At 58.1% G+C, this 24,267-nt stretch overlaps 1 protein-coding gene across 2 annotated transcripts in view; it reads left to right on the top strand.

The window, feature by feature from the left end:
• Nucleotides 1-24,267, top strand: part of FBLN1 (fibulin 1) — a 67,834-nt gene that overhangs the window by 37,991 nt on the left and 5,576 nt on the right. The window contains exons 15-16 of one of the 2 annotated variants that reach the window (XM_016135706.2): nucleotides 9,036-9,178; nucleotides 11,094-11,225. In XM_016135706.2, the coding sequence (XP_015991192.2) occupies nucleotides 9,036-9,178; nucleotides 11,094-11,225 (275 nt within the window). Of the gene's footprint in view, nucleotides 1-3,611; nucleotides 4,047-9,035; nucleotides 9,179-11,093; nucleotides 11,226-24,267 lie in introns of those variants that run through there. The other variant, XM_016135707.2, reaches the window with a different exon arrangement.

Consider the following 24,267-nt stretch of genomic DNA (forward strand, 5'->3'; position numbering starts at 1 on the left):
TTTGCTGCCAGTACTATGGCTTCTCCCGTTCCTCCGTGCCATGACCTCGGGCCAGTCTCTTGGTCGCCCGGGGGCCCTTTCTGCATCTGTGGCACCTGCTTGGCAAGGCCTTGCTAGTGAGGATGAGCAGTGATGGGTTCTGGGCACCCAGCTCGGTGCCAGCCTGGGTGCTTAGGAAACAGCGGTGAGGTGGGTACTGATGAGCCGCCCTGTGCCCTTCCCCAGAACACAGCAGACCAGACTGCAGGGCTGTCCAGGGCGACTCCGCCGCGCTTGCTCTGCTGCCCGCCGGCCGTGACCACGTGCCTGGGCGAGGCCCACGGCCTCAGACAGGAAGATGAGACAGGGCTCCTGAAGGCCTGGGTGGTCGCGGGGCCACCAGTGCTTCACGCAGGAGCCAGCGTGGCCACAGTTCTCTCCTCGTTTGGTCCCTGGCGAGGAGTCGTGGAGCGGCCAGGAGCCCAGGTCGAGGTTAGGAAGAGCGGGCCGGGCCTGGGATCCCACACTGGGAGGGTCCCGGTCGGGGGAGTAACCGTGGGACCAGGAAGCACCTGTCGGCTGGTGTGAGTGTCATGCTGTGTCACGGACGAGTCACGTAGCTGGCCCGGGCAGGAGGCAGGCCAGCGCTTCAGCAGGGGAGGGGCCCACCTTCTCAGCACCGCTGGACTGGAATTTTCTGTCTTACAGCCCACTTTCTTCCTCCTCAAAAAAAGTCTCTTAAAGAACTTATTACGTGACCTTTAGAAAGCAATTTGTCAAATCTAAAAGAGCCGTAGAAGGACGGACCCGGCGGCCAGCGCTTCTGTGGTTAACATCCTACAGGAGCCGCTCGTTCAGGGAGCCTGACAGGTCCTCTCTCACCGTCTGGGCCTCAGCCTGGCTCTCTCCACAGTCCCCTGCTGGGCAGTGTCCCTGGTGGTGGAGGCGAGGTAACTGGAGCATGACCCAGCAGGCCGAGCCATAAACCACAGGGCTGGGCCTCGGAGACCAACCAGGCTCTTAAGATCCTGACCACATAAGTGTCTCCTGCCCGCAGGGAGAATGGTCGAAGTGTCTCTGAGCCTGTGATGGGACTGAAAACCTTCTCTTTATCTCCTCAGCGGGCCGACCCTGAGGCTCGTTATCTTGGAAGCGAGAGTGAGGCCGGCGGCCTCGGCCGGCCCAGCTCTCGGCTGAGGGTATAGTGCGGGTGCACAGGGCGGGCGGAGCCCTGCCCTGGCTGGTTCCTGGGGCTTGTCTCGAGAATGACACGAGTGTGACAGCCTGGAATGGCCCCAATGGCTTTGTATTTCAGGAGAAGGGGGGACTGGGCCTTGAGGCCTTTTTTCCTTTGGTACGTGGTGGCTTTCAGTAATTTCATTTTCATGGAATGTGGGGTGTTTTAATCAAATACTTTGAACTGAAACACTGGGGCACATTTTCCTTTCGTGTGTGGCGAGACGCAACCAAGGCGCGTGGTCCCAGGGGCCTGGCCCTTCCCCGCTCTGTAATCGACGCGGTGACCTAGACACCGCCTGACGGAGACTTTTGGGCCGTTCCCAGTCTGACAGTTTGCCAGATACCGTAATTATGTTGTCTGGGATGTTTCAAGACGTTTGGGGTAGAGCAGAGTAGGACAGCTGACTGAGGTTGAAACTGACCCGGAAAACCAGGGCCGTATTTATTTGTGCACGGTCACTGAACGCACAGTAGGTGTTGAGCCGTGCGGGAACTGGACTAACGCAAAGAGCCACAGCCCTTCCCTTGGAAAGCGAGGCTCTAGGAGGGGCCAGGCCTAGCGCGAGGAAGGGCGTGGGGTGCCCTGGTTACGGACTGACTCCATGTGGCCCGGGCTGGGGGCCATCAGGAGGAAGGAATGTCCAGCTTCCTTGCGTGAGTGGCTGCGGAAGCCACACCAGAACATCACACACACCTTATGGTCCCTGTTTCCATGTGGCAAACAAAACTCTGTGCTTGGACGGGGAGCAGCCAGCCACACACAGTGGGAGAGCTCAGCTCACATAAAGGAGACTCTAGCGCCACCTGCTGGCCAGGTCCGCCGGGCCCTTCCTGAAGTGGCTGTGCGCGTGCGCGTGCGCGTGCGTGTGTGCGTGTGCGCGCGCATGCGTGTGGCCCACTTAGTCTCCGCCACTCACTACAGACTGTGGAGTCATAGACTCGCCGAGCTCCGGCGTTCGCATCAGTAGACTGAGGGGTGGCGCCTTGTGCCTGTGGAAGGAGAAACCCTGGTGGGCCGCACGATGCCGGGCACCTTCTCTCCGTGGCTCCCAGTCACCTGGAGCGCTCCCCTTTGGCCTGGACCCAGGTGTCTCGGGTTGGGCTGCCCCTCAGCGGCACCTGTGCCCACCTTTCCTGCCTCTGTCCCTGCCTTCGGGCCCCTCCCAGGCATGCCTGCCCTCGTCGGCATTCCTGATCCTCGTGCGCCCTTAGTCCCGTGGCGCTCGTCCCCGGGGCTGCCTTTTCCCAGAGCTCAGAGTGGTAAATGGTCACGTAACTGAAGGGATCACTGTCCATCCTGATAAAGAGCCTGGAAATGGGGTGTAAAAAGGGCCACACTCACAATAAATGCCAAGTGTAAAGTAAGCCCAAGTCACGCAGCACGAGGTGTGGAGACTTAAAAAGCCGGAGGGAGACGTGATGGAAGGCTGGGACAGCCAAGGTGGCGGGACTTCCCTGGGCTCTGCCAAGTCCCGTGGGCCTCTGCGCCTTGACCCTGCTTCCGAAGGCAGGTGTCTTCATAGTGCGATGGGCCTGAAGTTCGGGTGGCAGAAGATAGTCTGTCCCCATCCTCTCACAGGAAGCTGAAATTGTCTCCATCACTGGAAGTTAGAGGCTATCACCGTTTTATCACAGGAAGTCGGGACCGGTCTCCGTCCTGTCACAGGAAGTCAGGACCCATCATGTCACAGGAAGTTAGAACCTGTCTCCATATTAACACAGGAAGTTAGAAGTTGTCCCCATCTCCATTCCAAGCCCTGGCTGGTCCTGTGGACACAGACAGGGACCTGGGCCTGGAGCACAAGGCCTCGTGAGGGGGAACGGGAACAGACCTCTGCCTGAGCACAGATCTGGCTTCCTCACTCTGACCTTGGGGAGGCCACTGACTCTTTCAGCCTCAGTTTCCTCGTCTGAAAAACAGCACCCCCCACCGCCCCGTGCAGTTGCCGTGATCACACTAGAGCGCATGGTGCTGGGTAGCCACGGACTTGGTAGATGGCAGCAGCCTTGATTGCTAGTGGTGGAGGCGATCACTTCCGGGGTGGTCGCGGGCCAGGAGCCTGGATGACACCCAGAGGGCGGGGTGTGCTGGTGAGTGCGGCCCAGGGTGGGCCCTGCCAGTGAGAAGGGGCCACACCCCGCTCCGGCACAGCCCCGGCCCCCAGCCACCCAGCGCCCCCTGAGGGTGTTGGAAGAGGCTAGTGCCCGAGCCAGCGGCCCGGAGGTCCACGGCCCCTCCCACAGGTGAGTGAGGGTGCTCACCCCGTGGACTGGCCTGGCCAGGGGGTGGCGGGCGGCCGGCTCCGCGAGCCCCCGCGCCCCGCGCTGTCGTGCCTCCGCTTGCTGGATGTGCCCTGACCCTCTCCCCGTCTCCCTGTCCACTTGTCTTGCAGCCGCTGTGAGCGCTTGCCTTGCCATGAGAATCAGGAGTGCCACTCGCTGCCTCTGAGAATAACCTACTACCACCTCTCTTTCCCCACCAACATCCAAGTGCCCGCGGTGGTTTTCCGCATGGGCCCCTCCAATTCCGTCTCCGGGGACAGCATGAAGCTGGCCATCACCGGCGGCAACGAGGAGGGCTTTTTCAGCACCCGGAAGGTGAACCACCAGAGCGGGGTGGTGGCCCTCACCAAGCCCATCCTTGAGCCCAGGGACTTGCTCCTGACTGTCAAGATGGACCTGTACCGCCACGGCACCGTCAGCTCCTTTGTGGCCAGGCTTTTCATCTTCGTGTCCGCAGAGCTCTGAGCACCGCCGTGGGGCGCCCCCCTGTCGCTTTCTTACCCCTCTTCGCCGGGATTTTAATAAAGTTTCGCAGGCGACTCGTACCCGTGCTCCTGTGCCTCGGTTTTGTTTGGCGTGGTTGGGAGTCTCTGCTGCTTATCACCCTGGGGTGAGCTGCACCGGCCACTGCCTGGTGCCCCCGGGGAGGTGCCCGAGGGGGCTTTTCCATAAAGGGGCGCGGGCCTGGGAGTGTCTGTCAGTGCAGGGCCCTGTACGTACCGCCGGGCACCCAGGCGGAGGGAGAACGAGGCCTGGCTGGACCGTTTCAGATGAATTCTCTCTTCTCCATTGTGTGTCACGCCCAGAGGACAAAGTGGTGATTGCGAAGGGCTCTCAGAGCTTAGTGAGCTCTGTCCCCTCATCCTGTCACTGTGGAAGCTGAGTCTTGGCCGAGGTAGCGTGGCTGGTTTGTGGCGGAGCCAGGCTTCCGGCCCGGCCTGGTTTCCTTTTGTATCGCTGGGAGCTGAGCACCTAACGAAGGCAAAGAAAAGCTCCGTCCAGGGATTCGAGCCTCGCTTTTCTGTTCGTCTTGACGAGAAGCCGGACCTTGTAGAAAAACACTGAACGCAGTCGCAGCAGCTCGGATGCGGCTTTTGCCTTAGCGAGGTCAGTGTACCCACTGAGCGTGCCAGCCCCACGCCGGGGGGCGGCAGAGCCCAGCACAGTGTGCCGCTCGTGGGAAACATAAGTGTCCTCAGGGTCGTACACGCTGCCCCCAGCAAGGCAGGTCTGTCGTCCTCACGGAGACCCAGAGAGGGTGTGTGATCTGTCCGAGACCACACAGCTGGCGTTTGACCTTCGTTTTGCTGACTCCACGGCTCGGGCTTGTTCCAGTCCGTCACAGTACCTCCAGTGTGGGCCTTGACCCACCTGCCTCCCTTCGTCGCCACCACGATTCCAGCCAAGCCACTGTCACGAGTCCCCAGCGTGCCCGTCGAGGCCCTGTGCATCTCCAGCCTGACACCCGTCGTTCTCCCTCACTCGCTTCCCTCAGGCCACACTGACGAGCTTTTCGCTGCCTGTGCCCTTGGCACATGCTTCGCACCCTCGGCCTGAACATTGGCTGGCTTTAGCTTAAGTGTCTGTCCCCGGATGGGCCCTCCGCGACTCCCTGGTTCATGTTCTGTCATTCCTCCCCATGGTACCTCCTTCGCGGTGCTCATTGCACTTCGCAGTTCCCGTTTACTTGTGTTTCTCGCTTGTCCTTCCCACCACCCAGACAGCTCTGCAGAGGCAGGAGCCACGTGTGCCTCATTCAGTGCATGGCCCTAGCTCCTAGAAGGTGCCTAGCACACAGCAGGTGTTCTGTCCGATGATTCTGGCAATTACAGGCCACGTCGGGTATATGGTAGGCAGTCAGTATGCATTGGTTTCTTCACTCATTGGAAGGTTCTCGAGTGTCCGTTGGGATCTTGATTTAAATGAGGAGTGAAGGTTCAGAGCGTTTGGACGTTTCCAAGGTTCCTGATAGGTACAGCTGTCGTCACTCTGACCTCAGACCTGTGTACTTCTGACTGTGTCACTGTAGTAAACCAAGCTCCCAAGGGGAAATGGTAAAAACCACGATTATCATTACTATAACGGTAACAGTAACTGACAGCGAACACATACTGCTTCCTGTGGGCCAGGCACTGTTCCAAGCACTTAACTAATCCTCCCAGCAGCCTTGCGGGAGAAGTGCTATTACGATCCCCCTTTCACAGTGAAGACGCGGAAGCATAGAGAGGTTAAGTAACTTGTCGCACAGCTGGTATCAGGCAGGGCTGGAATTCACACCCAGGCAGCCTGGCCCTGGGGTCTGCTCTGAAGTCTTGCCCCACGCTTGCCCTCGAATGCTGTGAAGAGGGCAGGATTCCTGGGATTAGTCGATGCTGGTCAGGTCGCTGCTCTAGCCTCATCTCTCAGAGCCCTGGATACAAGCTCTGTAACTTCCAAGTACAAAACAGAATATTTTATTAGCTAAAGAAGGCAGTAGTGTGGCGTAAAGGAAAGAGCTGTGAAGGTTCAGTGAGATAATGTGTACAAAATGTCTACACAGGGGATCCGGGAAGATGGGAAGATACAGCACATAGTTTTTGAAGCTCTCTGGATCCCAAATGAAACACAGAACAGCTAGACAAGAAAGTTTTGAAGTCCATAGAAAACATTTACAATGAAACAAGGTGTCGACGTAGCCCCATGAACCCCGAAATGCAATGTGTGCCCACCTGCATGATGCTGGCATCCATGCGGGAGAAAGCAGTGGGAGACCCCAAAATAGGCCATAGGTATTCCTTACAAAATTAAGTGTACCAATTTAGGGACAACAGCTGAGATCGGGGGGCATTTTGCTCATCCCAGTGGCCAGTGTGTGCAAGAGGCTCATGGAAGAATTAAAGTGATGGAGTGTCTTAGGCTCTAGGGATTCTTGAAACTGAGCCTCCAGGCTCCCCTTAAGGTCAGAATCTCACAGTATGCAAAAAATTGCCAGCAATGAAGTAGAAAATTGAGTAGGAAAAAGATAATAGGGACCAAGGAGAAAGAAGGTCCACGCAATACAGACGAATTTCAGAAAGCAAGCCGCCAAAAATGAGGGAGCTCTGGGAAGTCAGGAAAACCACTGTGAACCATGCCTCTTACTTAAATTTCAGGAAAACTAATTTCACACAAAAATGTTCGACCAAAACTCTCAAGGTTAAATCTCAAACGAAGTATTTGTAAGGCAAAACAGAGTAAAGAATAGAATGTCATCTCTCTGGGGAATGAAAGTATACCAGAAAGATAAGCTCATAGACTAGATCAAAACTGTAACCTATATCAAAACAATAAAAACATCAAGAAAGTGATCAAAAATGGAAGAAAAATGTGAGTCAGTATTAGGAAAAACCCAGGAGCCACAATTATTCATAAACATCATGTATTTTTTCATAGGAGGTAATTGATTTTCCCCTTTAGGGAAAAAAATTAGGAAAAACTGAGGAATAAAGTGATGGAGCTGAGGAAATAATTTAAAATTAAAGCAAAAGAAATTTCAGAAAGAAATAAGAGAAAGAGAAGCTGAGAAGAAAAATTTTATAAATTTAAAAACAATGAAAGATAAATAGGCTTTAAGATAAAGTGATGGATATTGGAGACAGGCAAAGAAGATCCAACATAAGGTAATAGAAATCTCTGAAGAATTAACCCAAAACAAGGGGAGAAAAATAAATACTAAAAACAATAACTCTAGAAGCTTTCAAAAAAAAAAAAAAAAGATTTGGAATTACATATTGAAAGAACACACATCATACCTGAACATACCTATACCTACTCAGAGCAACCAATTCCAGACATAGTCCAATAAAATATTGGACTTTAAAGAAAAGAGAAAGCAAAGTTTGGGCATCTAGGCAAAAATGACAAATGACTTCTAAGGGAAAAAAATTACCATCAGACTTTTTCACAGTAAGAATTATACCAGAAGAAAAGGATTAATTAGTATGCTCAAGAAAATGTAACACCAGGATTTTATACCCAACAAAAGTGACTTTTGTATACAAATGGCACAGTCTATTATCAACACGTGAGCATTAAACATACTCATAGAACCACAGGTAAATGAGTGTTACAAGAAAAAATACATAGTATGAATTGCTATATGCCTAGACAGTGTAGACATAGCACACCTATTTAAAATTTGTAGGCAGAATGATATAACATATCCAAAATATTATTTTAAGTAATTAGGGAATGGTAATTTTTGTATTATTATTCTGCAGCTATTTTAGAATATGGAATAAGCTAAGTAAATAATCACAGAATATTCTATCATCTCCTATGTTCTTAAGAACCAGGATTCAGATACGGGGGGAAAAAGGAGATTGCTTTGTAATATAGAAGAGATCAAGTAACAAACAGCGTGGTCCTTGTTTTGAATTGAAAGTAGCAGTAGGCACTTGTGATGTATTTTATCTTTAAAAATGTCCACTGAAGACACCTAGAAATGATGGATATCCTGGTATCCAGATTGCAATATTGAAATAACATTTCCACTGAAAAACAAAACAACAAAAACCACACCCAAGTCTTTACTTGATGGGGCAGTAAAAGTACAAGATGAGGCTGGACCCTCTTGTCTTGGCAGATAGCAAGAGAGTTCCCCCAAATTTGACTGGGTCTAAAGGACTCAGAAACTAATCTGATTTTCCCTCTGGCTACAAAGGATAATACTTGCAGTGGACTGAAATCCATCTAATAGTTTAAATCCTCGAGTTCATACTGATATTTAAGAAGTCCATGGGTAACCTCTAAATGATGATAGAGAGCTGGTTCGTTTTCCGGAAGACTGGTAAACACAAGGGAGGAGTCAAGCACAGATCTCGCGTTTCCTTTATCATGCGTACCCCCAAGAGCCAGACAGCACGTGAGCGGAAGCAGCTTTTCACAGCGGCATTCCAACTAATCAATGAAGCACGTTTTGTGTGGCATTCGTATTTGCTTTAAGATAAAACTATGTCTGGCACAAGGCCTGGAACATGGCCCTGTGACAACCTATGTCTCTTCTCCCACCTCCCATCCATCATGTGACAATGTAGATTTGATTTCTTGGCGGGGCACTAGGCAGGGCACTTTATAAATGCTCCATCATTTATGACCCGTGCAGCCCGCCCAACCAAGTGGTCCATGAGGCAGGATTCCCTTGATGTCCCCAGCATCTGGCAGCCAGCAGACACTCAAAACATCCTTGTTGAGCGAGTGAATGAATGAATGTGTTTTCATGTAGAAACTGGGGCCGAGTTCGTACAGTTGGCGAATAGCAAAGCGTCGCTTCTGCCCAGCCAGGGCAGACAGAAATGGGGCCATCTCTGGCATTCGGGTCCTGATCCGGTTTGCAGGACGGGCCCCGGGGCTTCTCCATGGAACACCTGGGCTGTGGAGGCCACCGCGGTTCTCTCCGACTGTGTCTGTGGGCCAGCTGCTCCCCGCCCAGCCACCTGCCGCTCTTCCCCAGACCCCAGGCTCTGGGAGTACTGGTTCCGACTTTCCCATTGCTTCTGTGTTCTGGTTCCCCTCAGGCTCCGCCAAGAGAAGACAGACACCGTCCGCTGCATCAAGTCTTGCCGCCCCAATGACGTCACCTGCGCAACGGACCCCATGAACACCATCTCCCACACCTTCGTCTCGCTGCCCACCTTCCGCGAGTTCACCCGCCCAGAAGGTGAGTGGTGACTCCCGCAGCCTGGAATGGGCGTGGAGCCCCAGGGGCGGCCATCATCCAGTAAATCGCCCTGCGAGGCCGCCACTCCTGGGTGAGATGTTCTTTTGGGGCGTGAAGTACAGGTCAACCCCACCTCTGCCCCACATCTCCTCTGTGTCCCCAGACTGCACGGCACCATGCGGCCTACTCCCAGCTCCCGGTTCAGGGGTCTCGTCTTCTGGGGAACAGTTGTTGGGATTAGGTGTTGATTCTGTGCCAGTCGCTGGGGAGTCCAGGAAGGCTTCCAGGAGGAAGCGACTTCCACACTGGGGCCTGAGCGGTCAGAGTGGGGAGCAAGGAGGGAGGAGAGTGCCAAGCAGAGTGGAACACATGGAAAGGTCTGCAGGTGAGGAGACCATGGGCATTTGGGGAACTAAACATGGTTTTTCTGGCTGGAGCAGTAAAGAATTGGCCATGGATGAGCCGAAGGATGAAGTGGGAGCCTGAACTTGGAATTGGGACCTTGGCATCACCCTGGACACCAAGGGATAGGTGGACTGGAGGGGCCGGACTAGGTCCGGGGAGCACAGGAGTAAAGGGGTCAGTGTCCCCGCACCTGCTCCTGGCCTGCTGTGCCGACTTGCCATCACGGCGCCCGCTCACTGGGATGGGGCCGGGGCGACACACTCCCAGCGCCCAGCAAAGTGCCGCGCACGGGGTGCTGCTCTGCACACCTTGCTTCAAGGGGTGCAGCCCACGGGCCGGGGCTGGTGTGGTCTCCAGCCTCCTGCTTGCTCTGCGCAGTCTTTGTCTCTGACCTTTGGGGGAGCTCACCGTGACAGATTCGTTCAGCGAACGCAGACAGAGCCTCCCGCGTGTCCCGCTCAGGCCGGGCTCTGGGACCGAGGGATGAGAAGGAGCCCTCTCACCCCCTCACGGGAGTGCAGCCCTGTGTTCAGCCGCTTGGACTGGGTCCTGCAAGTGGCACAGAAGCACGCACCAGAACGGAGGACCCAGTCATGGCTGGCGGCGAGGGCAGGAGAGGCTCTCCAAGGGTGCGGTTGCCTGAAGGAACGAGTGCCCGGCCCCCAGCCCGCTGGCTTGTTCCTCGAGAAACAGGAAGGCACAGAATCTTCACAGAGCGGCATGGACTTGGGTCAGAGAAAATCACTGACTGATGTTTGCCTTGTGCAAAATGACGGGTTCCACCAAACCACACACAAATCCTTGCTGAAGCCCTAACGGCTGGTTCCACGGCCTCTCAGCTAGTGCTGACCAAAATCAGCTCTCTAGGGAGTTGGCCGTGGCCAGAGACACCAGTGAGCGCCTCGGGCCCAGGAAACCCAGACCTTGACCTTGGGCACTGAAAGGACCTTTAGCAGGCAGGGCGGGCTGCCTCCTTCACCTTACAGATGAGGAAACTGAGGCCCCGAGAGAGGACGCCCCCAAGATGGCCCAGACCGGGTGGAGTCAGGGCCTGGTGCTCCCAGCCGCACGCTGGGCATTCTGGGAGACAGACACCGCCACCGAACGGCCCAGCCCACCTTGAGAAGTGGTTTATCTGACCGTATCTCCGCGGGGCCGGAGACCAGCCTGCTCCCTTGCCTTTTCTGGCCTCTCTCCCATCATCCCCTTCGGTAACCCCCTTCCCAGCTTCTCGAAGATTCTTGACTAATTACCAGTTACTTCTCAGTCCTGGCACTTCTGCTGATAAGCTCCATGACCTCAGGGAAGAGCCAAAAAAAAAAAAAAATCTCCCCAGGCCTCAGTTTCCCCCTTGGTAGGGAGCGGGGCTGGGCTGTGGCCTAAGGGCCCTGGGGAGCCCTCCGCCTTCTCCAAGCCTGGGTCTCTCACGCGGGGTTCCGGTTCCCCGAGGGCGTTTCCGGTGGGCGGCCCCACGCCACGCCCCTTTCCATGACGCGCTTCCGCCTTGCAGAGATCATCTTCCTCCGCGCCGTCACGCCTGCGCACGCCGCCAACCGCGCTGACATCATCTTCGACATAACGGAAGGGAACCTGCGGGACTCTTTCGACATCATCAAGCGCTACATGGACGGCATGACCGTGGGTGAGTGGCCCGAGATGTCCCTTTCTGTTCGGACAGGCCCCCTGTCCTCCTAGAGTGTCGTGCTAGTTGGGCAGGAAAACGTCTCAGGACCAGCCCAGCTCCCACCTGAGTCCCCATCCAAAGTGTGATCCCAGTCAATCCCAGTTTGAGGATGTGCCCCGGGTGGCAGAGCCCGCCTGGGAACCCCCCCCCCCCCCCCCCGCCCAAGCTGTGCCGCCGGCTCTCTGGGCGGCTCCTGTGGACCTCAGTCTCCCCGCCCGTAAACGGGTGGCTAACTAGATCTCTGCGTCTCACACCTGAGAATTTCAGACGAGGTCACGCAGGTGGAGTGCGGTCCCCCAGCCATTGCGGGCTAGTGCGATTTTCATTCTTACAGCAAGACAGGCCTAGAAACGAGGAGTCAGAGGACCTCGCTCTGGTCTCACCTGGGCGGGCCTTGCCTGTGTCCAGTCTCTGTCCCTTCCCGTGTGTCAGTCCGTGTGAGGACAGAGACCACGTGGTGGCACACGCATACAGCCCCTCTGACCGTGCTTCGGGGACTTGCCCCTGGAGATTCGGTGGCACAAAAGAAGGGCCAGGGCAAGACAGAGTGGTGGCAGCTGAGGGCGCGTCTCAGGTGAAGAGGGAGGGGAAGCAGTGGGGAGTGGGGAAGTCTGGAGGACTGGTTCACAGGACCTCTCCTGAACTGTCACCTAAAGAATTCGAGTTCATGCAGCATAAGGATCACAGCTGCTCCTGGGAACTTAGATTTAGACTCTGCACATTATCAAAGCGGCCGGGCCACCCAGAGCCAAGCTCCGTGCACACCTGGGCCTTGGCTTCCCCACTGCGAATGGGGATGGTGGGGCGTGGGCGGCGTGGGCTGCGTGGTCTCCGAGGCCCGAGGTTCTCTGAGGTCGTGACCCCGAGACGGTCTGCCCAGGTGGCACCCCCCGCAGAGCGTTTCCCAACGTGGTCTCTAGGTGGCGCTGTTGGATCTCGGAACCGCAGGCCCTGAAGTCCTGAACCCGACCGTTTGTTAACCTGGCAGCTGGAGACGGGAATCGTTATCCCCTGCTGCCAAAGGGCCATTTATAGCGACTTTACAAGCTCTTAAATGGGTCCGTGTGTTGTAAACATGACTGAGTCATGGGGGCTCCCCACCCCCAGCCTCCTCCCCCGCTGCTTGGCAGCAGGAGTAATTAGTTAATTACAATTAATGGTACATTAGCCCTTGCCGGCATCCCGAGGGCAGGGCGTGCAGTGCGCTTGTCAGCGGTCCTAAAACGTGCTGCTTGCCCACTCCGGCCTCAGTTTCCCCCACTGTTAAACAAAGAGGCTCTTAAGGGACCTTCAGGGATGAGGACAGGCAGGGGTAAGCAGGGTTTGTCGCACCTGCGTGTGTGCCGGGTGGGGGCCTCGGGCAGCCGGATGACACCCACACACGGAAGGCCCCCTCGGTCAGTCCTGTGCTTAACGGCAGGCCTGCAGGCATGGCTGCAACATGGCCGCCCAGGGTCATTCACCTCGGGAGTCGGAATCAGACCCTTCCTGTATCCCCATCTCTACCAGGCCCTGGGCCAGGTGTCGTGGGTACAGAGATGGATAAACACCGCACAGCTCCTGCCCCTTGGGGCTCTGCATTCCAGCAGGGGAGAGAGACAGCCCCCAACACAGATCACGAACACACAACACTGAAGGAGACGGGTCAGGCCTCCCCGGCCTTTGGGGGCTCCTGGGGCTGGGGTCCCTGCAGTGTTTGCACCTCCAGCTTCCCAGCTAAGTCCACCCTGGGGTGTCCCATGCCACGGGTTGGACAGCGGCCAGGCCCAGGTTCGTTGCCCACCAGCACAGTTTTCTAGCTGAATCTATACTTAAACACACCCATCTGGGAGGCCGTGTCTTCCCATCTGCTGGGGCAGAAAATCCTGGCGTGTCAGAGCCTCCTGGAGACCGCCTCTGCCAGCTGCTTTTGCAGAAGGGGAAACCGAGGCCCAGAGAGGTGAGGGGGCTCGCTAGTCTTCTCACTGTGACCCGGGCAGAGTGGGGAACAGGACGGAGCCCCAGGGAGCAGGGACAGCAGGTGCCCCCGCTCCCTGGGAATGGAATGTGGACGAGGCCACAGAGACGCAGCGGCTGGCCCTCCCCGCACGTAGTGTCACGTGCCCTGGTCTGTAGAATCCCGGGCTGGTGCTCGGGCGGGAGGGCCCAGGCTGGCCCTTGGCCGAGCGTCCTGCCTGCCCAGCCTCTTGCGCTCCTCAGTGTGTTTATAGGGTGGCCCATCCGGTTGGGCTCCTGGAGTTTGCCAGTGTCATCTCCCAGGTGGAGGACCAAGGTCACAGCAGTCAGGGTCTTACTGAGGTGGGACCCAGGCCCTATCTCACTGGGCTCATCTCTATACCCGCCGGTCGCGGCCTTATTTCTCTGCCTGGGGTTGGGGTCTCTTCGCTCGATTTCCTTATCCCCACCTCCTTACTTCTCTTCTGCCCCAAATAACATCTGTGCACCCCAGGAGCTTCCGGGCCTCTAGGGGTGGCCATCCCACCACATGCTGGCCTTGGACTGGGGCATGGTGTTGCGGCCCTGGCCTGTCTGTGGGGTGGACGGCTGCACTGCTGGACTAGAGCCCCGCACGGTCAGAGACACATCGTGGGTCTCATTCACCCCCAGGCTCATTCGCCCTGCTCGGTCCTCACAGATACCTGCAGGGGTCGGCGGGACTGTCTTCCCTGGGCAAAGGAGGGTGCTGAGTAAATGAGTTCACGAGACTGCAGGCCCGGGGTGCTTGGGAACTTGTTTTCAGCGATGTAGTTCTCATTTCAAGCAATGTCATAGACAGAAACCCTTTATGTCATTGCAGAGGGGAAAGCGTTTTGGGGGCTGTTCAGGCCTCCTATTTGTTATGCCCCAGCAGGGCCTGGGGGGTCCCCCAGCCCAATGAAAGCTAGCATGCAGCCCCACGCTGCCTCAGCACCCGAGAAGGGACACCCGCCTACTCACAGGTGTTAGCCAAACACCTGCCCGCTCTAGGCCACGGCCCCTGAGGACCCGGGTCAGGGAGGCTTCCTGGAGGAGGTGAGGTCTGAGCTGAGTCTCAGTGCACGTCAAGGAGCAGCTAGCACTGAGTGCCCGGAGCAGGCATTCTGTCACTCCACGGCCCTGCGACCTGGGGGTTTATCCCCGTAGTGGATGAGGGAGCAAGCGCCAGACGGGGCAGGAGGCTTGCCCAAGGCCACTCAGTGCTGGGGGACAGAGCGGGCCTAGAACCCCATCTTCCCCAAACACCCAGATGGCCAGCGCTGCTCAGGCACAGTTGCCAAGCGTTTGGGTGTCCCGGGAAAATAACTAGCGCACAAGGCACCAGGGCCCCGAGGCCCCCGTGTTCACTCCTCCCCGTCGCAAAACAGAAGAAGCTGCCCCGAGAGCCGCCGAGGGCCCGGCCCGCCCCTGCCTTGTCCTCCAAACGCCGGTCTTAGCGAGGAGGGGGGCTCTGGAGCAGGGCAGGGCCTGCTGCCTCGCGAAGCCCCGGACAGCCGCTCTGTTGCATTCCTCATTAACCAGCTGTCAGTGAAAAATGAATGCATTTCAGTCTGTGCACAAACGCTCTGTTAATGCCCGAGGTATTCTCAGGCCACTGCGAAGCCTGCCTCATCCGGCCCCAATTCTGCCTTCGCTCTGCAGCGTACTGGCTCTAATGGGGGTGCTGGAAAAGGGGTCTTTCTGGTGACAGCTCCTGAGTCCCTGTGCTACAGCTTCAGAGGTCACGAGAATAGACAAATCTGTATTTCACGTAGATTTCATTCAGATGTGAGTAATAGTTTCAGAGGCAGCTGCTCCCATGAGCTGCCCGTGTGTCTGCTTCTCCCTTCTCCTTCTGATTAACTCGTGGAGAAGGTCCGCAAGGAGCTAACCTCGGCCACACTAGCTTTACTCCTTTGTGGCCGGGCTCAGAAGGTCCTCAGCCTCGCTGCTGCGGCGGGGGGTGGGGTGCGGGGGGGCAGTGCGCGGGTCAGTGCTCAAGGGCGGGCAAGCCTAGAGAGCACTGTGACTAATCAGCTAACTGGCTCACCCATTCTACAATGCCTCTTGAGCACCTACTATGTGCTTCTGGGGGAGGGTGACAGTTCCCAGAGAGTGACAGGAGGGTACAGTGAGAGGTGCTGTGCTTGGGCAAATCAAGGCAGGCTTCAGGGGAGATGGCACCTGGGCTGGTTTGCCATTGGCCAGGTGAAGAATCAGAGAAGGACGTTCCAGGGCCTTGTCCCTTCCCCAGCATGGTGGGGTTTTGAACCTTCCCTCTTGACCATACAGACTTGAAGGGGGGCCTTTACTTATAAAAAGGTGGACTTGAAGCTTCAAGACAACCATGCGTACATGAGTCATGTAGTGACAAGCCACGTCCTACTTAGTTTCTCAGCGTAAGTGCCAGGCAGGTCCTGGGGCTTGACTGTGGCCACACTCTTCACTGACCCAGGGACCTCCCACCCCGGAGCCAAATGCAAGTTGGACTTTTAGTTTCAGTGACTGGGCCATGTGTGCGCACATGCACACGTGCACACACACGCACACACACACGCACACCCTCCCGCTCTCATTCCGCTACTTCTCCTGGTTACCGCTGAGTCATGTGCATCTGGTGCCCTGCTGAGGCTCTGTCACCCTGTCACCTACCCCTGTCTGCAGTCCAAGGGACACGCTTCGAGCCTCCGTGAGCCAGGCCTGGAGCAACTCTGGGGAGGCTGAGGTCCTTGCGAGACCCATGTCCCACGCCCCAGGAGCTCCCAGCCCCGTGCGGGAGACGGACGCCGACCCAGTCCCCTCTCCACACAGCAGCACGTGGAAGGTGCTGGATGTGCAGAGACGTGCAGCCCAACTGGCCTCGTGGAGCAGTCGAGGGAGGCTTCTTGGAAGAGGTGACACAAGTGTTGGGTTTTGACAGCTGCATAGGAGTGAGCCAGGCAAAGAGACACTCCCAGCCCAGGGGCAGCAGGACGAGAGGCAGGGAGATGGAGGCACCGTGCAGTTCGGTGCTACAAAGCACCCAGGACGCACCGATGAGGGCGGAGGAGAAGCTACAAGGGGCCACAGGGCCTGGGGTGCTGGGCCCTCACTTGCGAGTCAAGGACCCCCTCAAGTCCACTGTGCCGACCGAGGGAACGGGGCCCTGGAAAGTCCCGCTCTGACCGCACCCGGCCGGTGCCAACACGCTCTCGCCGGCCCGTCCGCCCTGGAGCGGGAGCCCGCGCCGCGGGGCCCGCTCTGGCTGGACGCGTGCTCTGGTTACAGCCTGCAAGTCTGAAAATCAATGCAGACCTCGCTCCATTTTGTGAGCTCATTTCTGGGGAACGAGTTTGAGTCAGTGCACGCGGGGGTGAGTGTGAGGGTGAGTGTGTGAGCGTACATGGGTGTGCGCGTAGGGGTGTGTGTGTGTGTTTAGGTGGGGACAAATGTAGGCCGGTATATGTAGGCTTGGCTTTGCGTGTAGGTGTGTGGGCGCGGGGCGTGTACACACACAGGGTTTGATTTCTGAGAAGTTTCATACTCACTGGCGTGGAGACACGATGGCCCTACAGTATCAAGGCCCGGCCTCGGGTCCCAGTCTAAAGCCACCCAGGGACGGGATGTAGAGACTTTGCTCTCGGCTCACTTAGGGGTGGACAAGTTGCCCGGTGTCCCGTGAGCATTCACTTGTCCTCCACAGGCTCTGCACTGTTAGGTCCTTGTGTGGCCTCGTAGGACAGTAGGCAGCCCTGGGCCAACATCACCGTTTATATAAGAAAAGAGGAAGAGCTGGTCCAGGGCCCCACAGCCAGCAAGCCAGCCGCCATGACAAGCAGGTGTGTCCTCAGTCGCCCTCCGGATGGCTGCAGGGGCCCTCAGGTCCCCCCGAGAGACGGGAGGCTTCCTGTCCTCAGCTTCAGCGGGGGCCTGGCTGGCGGGCTGTGAGGGCATCCAGCGCCCTGCGCTCAGCGAGGTCTGAATGAGTGAGGCGGTGGGCTGTCTGCCCACCCCTCCCCACGCAGACGGTATCTACATTGGGTTTAGGAGGGATCGACCCTAATTATAGACGCCAATTAATGTAATTAGATGAACCGGCTGACTATGCGGAAGCTCCTGGCAGGGCCTGGCGCGTGATAGGCATGTCGGTCCCAGCAGGGACCAGACCCTCTGCACAAGAGGGGGCTGCCCAGCCCCCAGTTCCCGCGCTGCTCGCACTTAAGCTCGAGGCAGGGGCCCCAAATTTGACCAGTGTGCCAGCGCCCTCATACGGTACCACCCCCCCAACTTCATCTTAAAGGTAAATAAGTCTTTTACATTTCAAAGTGACATTTTAAACTTCATCCATGAGCTGTAAGGGTTATTACTCTGTTTTAAGCTAAGCATTTGGAAAACATTAGCGGCTGTGTGTCCACTGCCCGGGCACTGAACCTGGGAAACGACGTTCTGCGCTTGACTCGTGGTTCTGTTTCTAGCCGTGTGACCTCGGGCAGGTTGCACGACCTCCCTGAGCCTCAGTTTTCCTCTCAGCAACATCGCCGCGGTAACTCGGGCCTGGCCGGTCACAGGTCGGAGATCGGAGGGGGCGTGCGCATTTCGGCATAGCCGGCGGCCCTTAGGGGCACGAACGTGCCTCTGCGAGGACGCCATTCGCCATTCGGAGCCGGGAGCTGGGGGGAGCATGGAGCCCCCTGAGGGACAACAGGCTGGAGTGAAGCACAGGGGCCGGTGCCGGGACTGTTCACCCCCACGTGGCTCTAGCCACCTGGGGGGTATTTAACAGTCACGTCCGGTGGCCTGGGCTGGCGAGCCAGGAGCCCGAAGCGGGCCGGTAGAGGCCACGCCTCCCGGGTCCTGTCCTTCCGGATTCATCTCACTCAGTCGACAGGAGCACCCTGGTTCTTACTCCGTGTCAACCCTGCGCCAGTGCTGGGAACAAACGTGTGCCCAAGCCACAGATGCTGCTTCTCAGAGGCTGCCCGCCGGCTGCCCCAGCCCCCGCCGTGAGTTCCTGCAGCTAAACGTGCTTGTTTGCAGGGGCGTTTCCGTCCCGTTAATGTCCCAGCAGGGCAGAGGTGCGGCAGGGCTGCTGCGTGCCCTGCTCAGCCCGAGGGGGGGGCCTTTCGCAGCCTGGTCCACGGGCAGTGCCCAGCCCGCCCTACCGTACACACAGCAACCGGGGTGCAAGAGCTTGTGAGTGGGGACAGCAGCCGAGCTGGGCTGCCCCGGCCAGGCGAGGCCTCAGGCAAAGCGAAAAGCCTGCCTGCCCGGTCCTGCCAGCCAGCAGGGCCCCATCCCCTCCTTAAAATCATTACCTCGTGAGGGCTTGAGCATGCGCTGCTGACCCGGCCCGCGGCCTGGTGTGCGCGGCCCAGCCCAGGATCAGTGCACATTACAAACGAGATTCAGAAATTCCACCTAAAAACAACAGCACGGCCGTCCCTGCCGGGTGACGAGTGATTGGCCTCTCCTGGCTTTCACGGCAAAGCCTGGGGATTAGGCGCTTTCTCTTCTCTGGGAGGCACAGCTCGGTCACCCTGGGGCCACACCCTGGCCAGCAGCCCAGTGATTTCCCAGGGCGACGGCCCAGTCGCCTCCAGCCCCAGGACGGGCTGCAGCCTGACTTCACCTCGGGGCTGGCGGGGGTGGTGGGCGGGCGGAGTGAGAGGGGACAAACACTTCTATGTCCCCCGTGCTGGCGCGTAGCCACTCCGAATGGCAGCCGTTGTCCCTCCAAAGCCCTGGGAAGATGGTGCCCAACCCCCCATTTCACAGACGCATAAATTCTCAGAGGTCACCCCAGTCACACAGGTGGTGACCCCCAAGAGTCCCCCGTGCTCGGCTGGACTCTGAGAGGGCTCCGTGGGGCTGCCCGAGCGAGGCTCGCAGAGGCTGCGAGGAGCGTGCTAGAATTTTCTCCACCCCAGGCAGCTCCCAGGGCCCGAGCTGGACCCGCAGCGGCGTGAACGGCGTCCTTTCTCGTGTGGGCTTCGCCGTGACACTCACCTCCTTCCGCTCTTGGCAAACTCCTGCGCGCCCCTCGAAGCCCAGGTCTGCCGTCCCCTTCGCACACGCGCCCTGCACGGGCAGCGCGCAGCGCCTCGCCCTGGGCACCCAGGGCACTTGGCCGAGGTGCTCCTGAGCTTCCTGTAGCTGCTCTCCCAGCAGACACCGTGCCCTACGTGGGCAGGCCCTGCTCTCAGAGCTGCAGCGTCGACCCAGACAGACAGACAGACAGGCGTGGATCCCTCCCTCCTACGCATTTTGTTCCACAGGGCAGGAGCAGACCAGAAACAAGTGTGCTTCCCACTGTCCGGTGGTGGCAAATACCACTCAGGGAGGGGGAGGGGGAGGCGGGCGCCACGTGCAGGAGCCGCTTTAAATCTGGTGGTCGGGGACATCTGTCCGAGCCCCGAGGAGCAGAGGCCATGCATCACGCAGCCATCTGGGGGAAGAGCGCTCCAGGCAGCGGGAACAGCACACGCAGAGCCCCTGGGGCGGAGGGCAGCCTGGTGTTGGGGTTGCAGCAAGGAGCCCGTGTGGCCGGAGCAGAGGCGCGAGCTGCTGGCGACGACGCAGGGACTCGAGGCCGTCGTGGGGCCTCGATGCTTTTCCGACGAGCGAGGTGGGAGCCGCGTGAGGGTTTCGAGATGACGGTGTTTTGAAGGCCCCATCTGAGAGCTGGTGCGAGGCCAGAAGCAGGGAGCCACTGTGAGCTGTTACCGCGATTCAGCCTGGAGGTCATGGTGGCTTTGGCCATGCGACTCCAGCAGGCGGGGTGAGCAGTGGACACATTCGGGGTGTGATTGGAAGGTAGTGCCAGGTTTTGCTGACACATCGGATGTAGAGTGGAAGATAACCCTGGGGTCATCATCAGCGGAGACAGGGAAGGCCGTGATGGGGCAGCTTTGGGGGAGGTCAGAGTTCACTCTGGACACTAAGTTCAAAGGGCTTGTTAGACACCCATGGCGAGGTGGACCAGGGTGAACGAGTCTGGCAGACGGAAGCGCATGGGGGATGGAGCCTCGAGACCCAACGGGGCGCGGGCAGACAGAGCAGAGGTGGCCAGAGGCACGTGCGTGGCAGTCCCGTGGGAGGGGCAGGAGGCGAGCCTGGAGCCGGGATGCCCCGGGAGAGGAGGAGGTGTTTCCAGGAGGACCAGGGGGCCACGGCAGCGCTGCCGAGTCTAGTCGGACGAGGTCCGAGGGTTCGCCGTCAGCTTGGGCAGGGCCACCGCAGTGCAGCGGGCAGTGGCGGCACTGAGGCTCCCTCTAGATGTGCCGTGGATGGAGCAGAGAAGCACTCAGGCCTGCGGGAAGGGTGTGTAGCCATGACAATGTGTGTTTGCTCGATTTTCTTTCACCAATTGTGAATTCCCAGAGGCAAGAGCCCAGAAGGGGTTCCTTTGTGTCACTGTCTCTCTTTCTTACACACGCACGCGCGCGCGCACACACACACTTGGAGTCGCCCGGGCCCAGCACCCAGCAGGCTGCAGGATCACACGCATTGCTGACGTCCAGAGTCGCCCAGGGGTGAAAGTGAGCCCAGAGCAGGATGTCTGCCTCTCCCTCCCGAGGTTCTCCTGGGGTCATCTGTGTCCATCTGGGATGATTTGTGACCCTCACTGCTGCTTAGGCACTTTTTGAAAAGCCTTTGATATCACCAGGCACATTCATAAATTACTCCTTGAAAACTGAAATGTTTTAGCCAAACAGGAGCAGAGAGGCATGTTGTGCAAAATTATAAAAGAGTCTGATGATATGGATCTTCTGACATCCCTGCCTGACGGCCCTAAATACGGAAGAGACCCCGACACCTGCTGTCACTCACTATCAGTGCCCTGTGGGTGATTGTCCTCATTCCAGATGAGGAAACTGAGGCACAGAGGAGGTTCCAGCTCCAGGGGCCTGCCTTAGGAGGGCACGCAGCAGGTCAGGACTCCTCGTGAGGTTCCTGCCGCCATGACCTTCCTGTGTGACTTTGGGCGGGGCAGAGCCCAGGCCAGGATTTCTCTGCATCTGCATTTCTGAGCCGTTCCCCCATCCTACATCCTTCCTGGCCCCTTTGTCCTTCAAAGGTCAGCTCTAGACCAACTCCCTGTTGACGGTTCCAGGTTGCCCGGTGCCCGACCCGGGGTGAGCAATTCTCTCCGGCTCTCCTGAAGTCACCCTGACCCGCCTCTGCTGCCCGGGTCATGCCTGTCGGCCTTCCGGTGGGCCAAGCGCCCCCTGGGGACTCAGACCAGCACGGGTCAGTGTTTGTAACCCCGGCACAGCACAGCGCATGCGCAGAGTGCGGAGGATGCAGCGGGGGCGCTCACTCCGCCCGGCAGGTGTGCGGTTTGGGGTGCCCGTTCTGAACTCGCCAACCTCACGCCAGACAGGCCCCCTTAATCCCTCAGGGCCTTAATTGCTACTGAAGAAGGAGGTAGTGTGACCTTAACACCTGGAAAGCTGCCGGCAGAACTTGTCTCTCTGGTGTTCCAGGTCCTTCTAAATTGAGTCAAATGGAGCTTGCGAGGCCGGAGCTCGCCCTGCCCTGCCCCGGCCTTGCTCATCTTGTGCTGCGAAGGGCACAGTGTGCTGAGGGACCAGCCGCCTGGGCAGGTGGGGCCCGGTCAAGGTGCGCCTTCCGCAGCGGGAGCCGGGGGGCCTCGGCGGGGGCGGAAGACTTGAGCGGAGCCACGGCTGACCGGCTGCGGGATCAGGCGTGCGTTCTGGAAGGCCGGCTCTGGCCGCGGGGGGAGGGGGCGGGGGGGGGGCGGGGTGTGAGTTGCCCATCCGGGGGCGTCCGGAGGCCTTTGAGCTTGGGCCTTGGGCTTGGACAGAGCGCCGTAGGAGTAACTGTGAGTTGCCAGCCAGGGAAGAAGGCCGACAGGCCCTGCGCGAAGCCGGCCTTCCCCGCCGTGCTGCTCCCCAGGGGAGGACATAGCCCCGGGGGCTGACGCTCGGGTGCCTGCCCTGGCCCCGTCCCAAACGCCTGGCTTAGCTCGCGGGAGACCAGGGCAGAGAGCACATTTATAATAGTCAAGAATTACGGTGGTGAGTGTTGCTGGGACACGTCGAGTGACAGTTGGTATTTTAAGCACGCAGGCCCGACACCTGTGCCCCTTCCTCCGCGCCTGCCTCGCGGTTTTCCCAGAGAGACCCGAGACAGAGTTTCGGGAACTCGGTTCCCTCGCTGCCAATCACCGGTGTGATTTCTCCACAGTTCCTTTCTGCCATTGCTGCCCTAGGTTTCTACTCAGTCACGGGGAGCATGTTCTGGAAGTTTCCCCCACGTCACGTCGCACCGTGAGGAGGGAGGAATGCGGTGGGATGGAGAGCTGGCCTCGGGGTCTTTGGACAGAGTCTGCGGTCCGCCCTGCAGCTCAGAGCCTTATCCTCGCCCGGTGGGAGGAAGGGGCATCTTCGTCCTCAGGCTGTGGGGAGGACCGAGGGAAGCAGTGTGGGGTCCCTCCATCGCCACACCCCCCCCCACCCCCCCCACCCTGCCAGCCATGCACCTCTTCCCAGCCTCGCCAAACTGTTTGTAAATCCCGACGGTATTTTTTGCGTGTGACCTTGAATTTTCCTCTCTGCCTTTGGTCTGTGCTGCCCACCCCAGTCTGCGGTGATCGCTGTTTCTACCACGGGAAATTCGCTGAGCCGGGGTGAGGGTCGGCTTCCTCCCCGCTGCCCAGCGTGGGTGTCTGCGTTTGGCAGGACCACGTGGGTCTCCTCTGAGCTCCCGGGCTCTCTGTTCCAGCACCTTGTCCCCACAGGCCCACACTCCACCTCCCTCCCTGCGCGTGGGTGGCCCTGTGGGTGTTCCTGTGGACGGCCACCGAGGCCAGGCAGGGAGGCCTGGCTCGCGTTTGCGGCCTTCCCCCTTTCAGACAGTCACCACCTGAGAACTCAGTGGCCGTTGGCCATCTTTCTCGACACTCTCATGTCTGTGTGATAATTTTCAACCGGATAAATTGCGCTAAACGCTTTGCTCTTTAATTCATGCATTCATTTAACAACGGTTGGTCGAGTGACTCTGTGTGTCAGGTACAAAGTAGGACCAGGGACCTACTGTATCTCAAGAACCAAAGGTACGAGAGTGACCCAGACAGACAGGACCGCGGCCCGTGGCCTCGCATCGCCGTGGGGCGGGACTGGCGAGGAGCGAGAAGGCAAAGGGCTCTGCAGCCCGGTTCAGGTCGGGACAGTTTCTTGTTCTTTTCACGGTGTTGCCGTGTGGCCTTCTTACCTCTGCCGTTCCCAACTCGCATCTCCGTCCTTTAAAAAAGCACAGTTGGTTTCCACGGGCAGGAGACACGGCACAGTCTCCTGATTCATCATCCCCTCTGTTAAACACTCCGACGACCCTGTTCACGCTACCAGACCTTGTCAGTTAGCATCGCAGGACTTTTGATTTGGAGGCTGAACTTCAGAAGGGACGGCCACTGGCACAAGGTCACACAGCTGGTCAGTGAGGCACCGACGTAGGAACTCAGGCTGTGACTTTAGAGATCAGAGCCCGGTCTCTGCTTTTCATGCTTTCAAATAACTGATGGACAGTCAAGTGCAGCCTCAGACACCAGCAGCCTCAAGCTTGGGGATGGCTCCAGGGTCCTGGAGTCCAAGCCACAGGCCCCGAGAGGCGATGGCGGTCCTCAGTGGACTCGTGTGCTCTGTGCGCAGGCACGGACTGCCCCCCGCCCCCATCAGCTGCAATTTACTGAGCAGAGACAAGACATGAAGGTGAAGTGCCCGAGGGGGCCTGCATTTTTCAAAGGGAAAAAAAAGGCTTAATTATATCTTTAAGAAGCACAAACACGCCAGGGAATACCAGCGGTGTCTGAGACCCGAAGCAGAAATGCCAGGGACAAGGGTTTGGAAGATTAACACAGCTGAACTCAGCGCTGCGGCCTTTTTTTTTCCTGGGGCTGTAGAAAGCCGGAGAGGGAAACACCCAGCAGGGAGGGGACGCGGTGTGCGTAATGGACGCGGCCCTCTCCCTTCGTCCTGCATTTTGCTGCTAGAACGGTCATTCCAAACAAAGCTGTCCTCGCTCGGAGTCTTTGGTGGCCCCCCGC

Source organism: Rousettus aegyptiacus, unplaced genomic scaffold (assembly GCF_014176215.1).
Source record: "Rousettus aegyptiacus isolate mRouAeg1 unplaced genomic scaffold, mRouAeg1.p scaffold_m13_p_2, whole genome shotgun sequence".
NCBI lineage: Eukaryota > Metazoa > Chordata > Mammalia > Chiroptera > Pteropodidae > Rousettus > Rousettus aegyptiacus.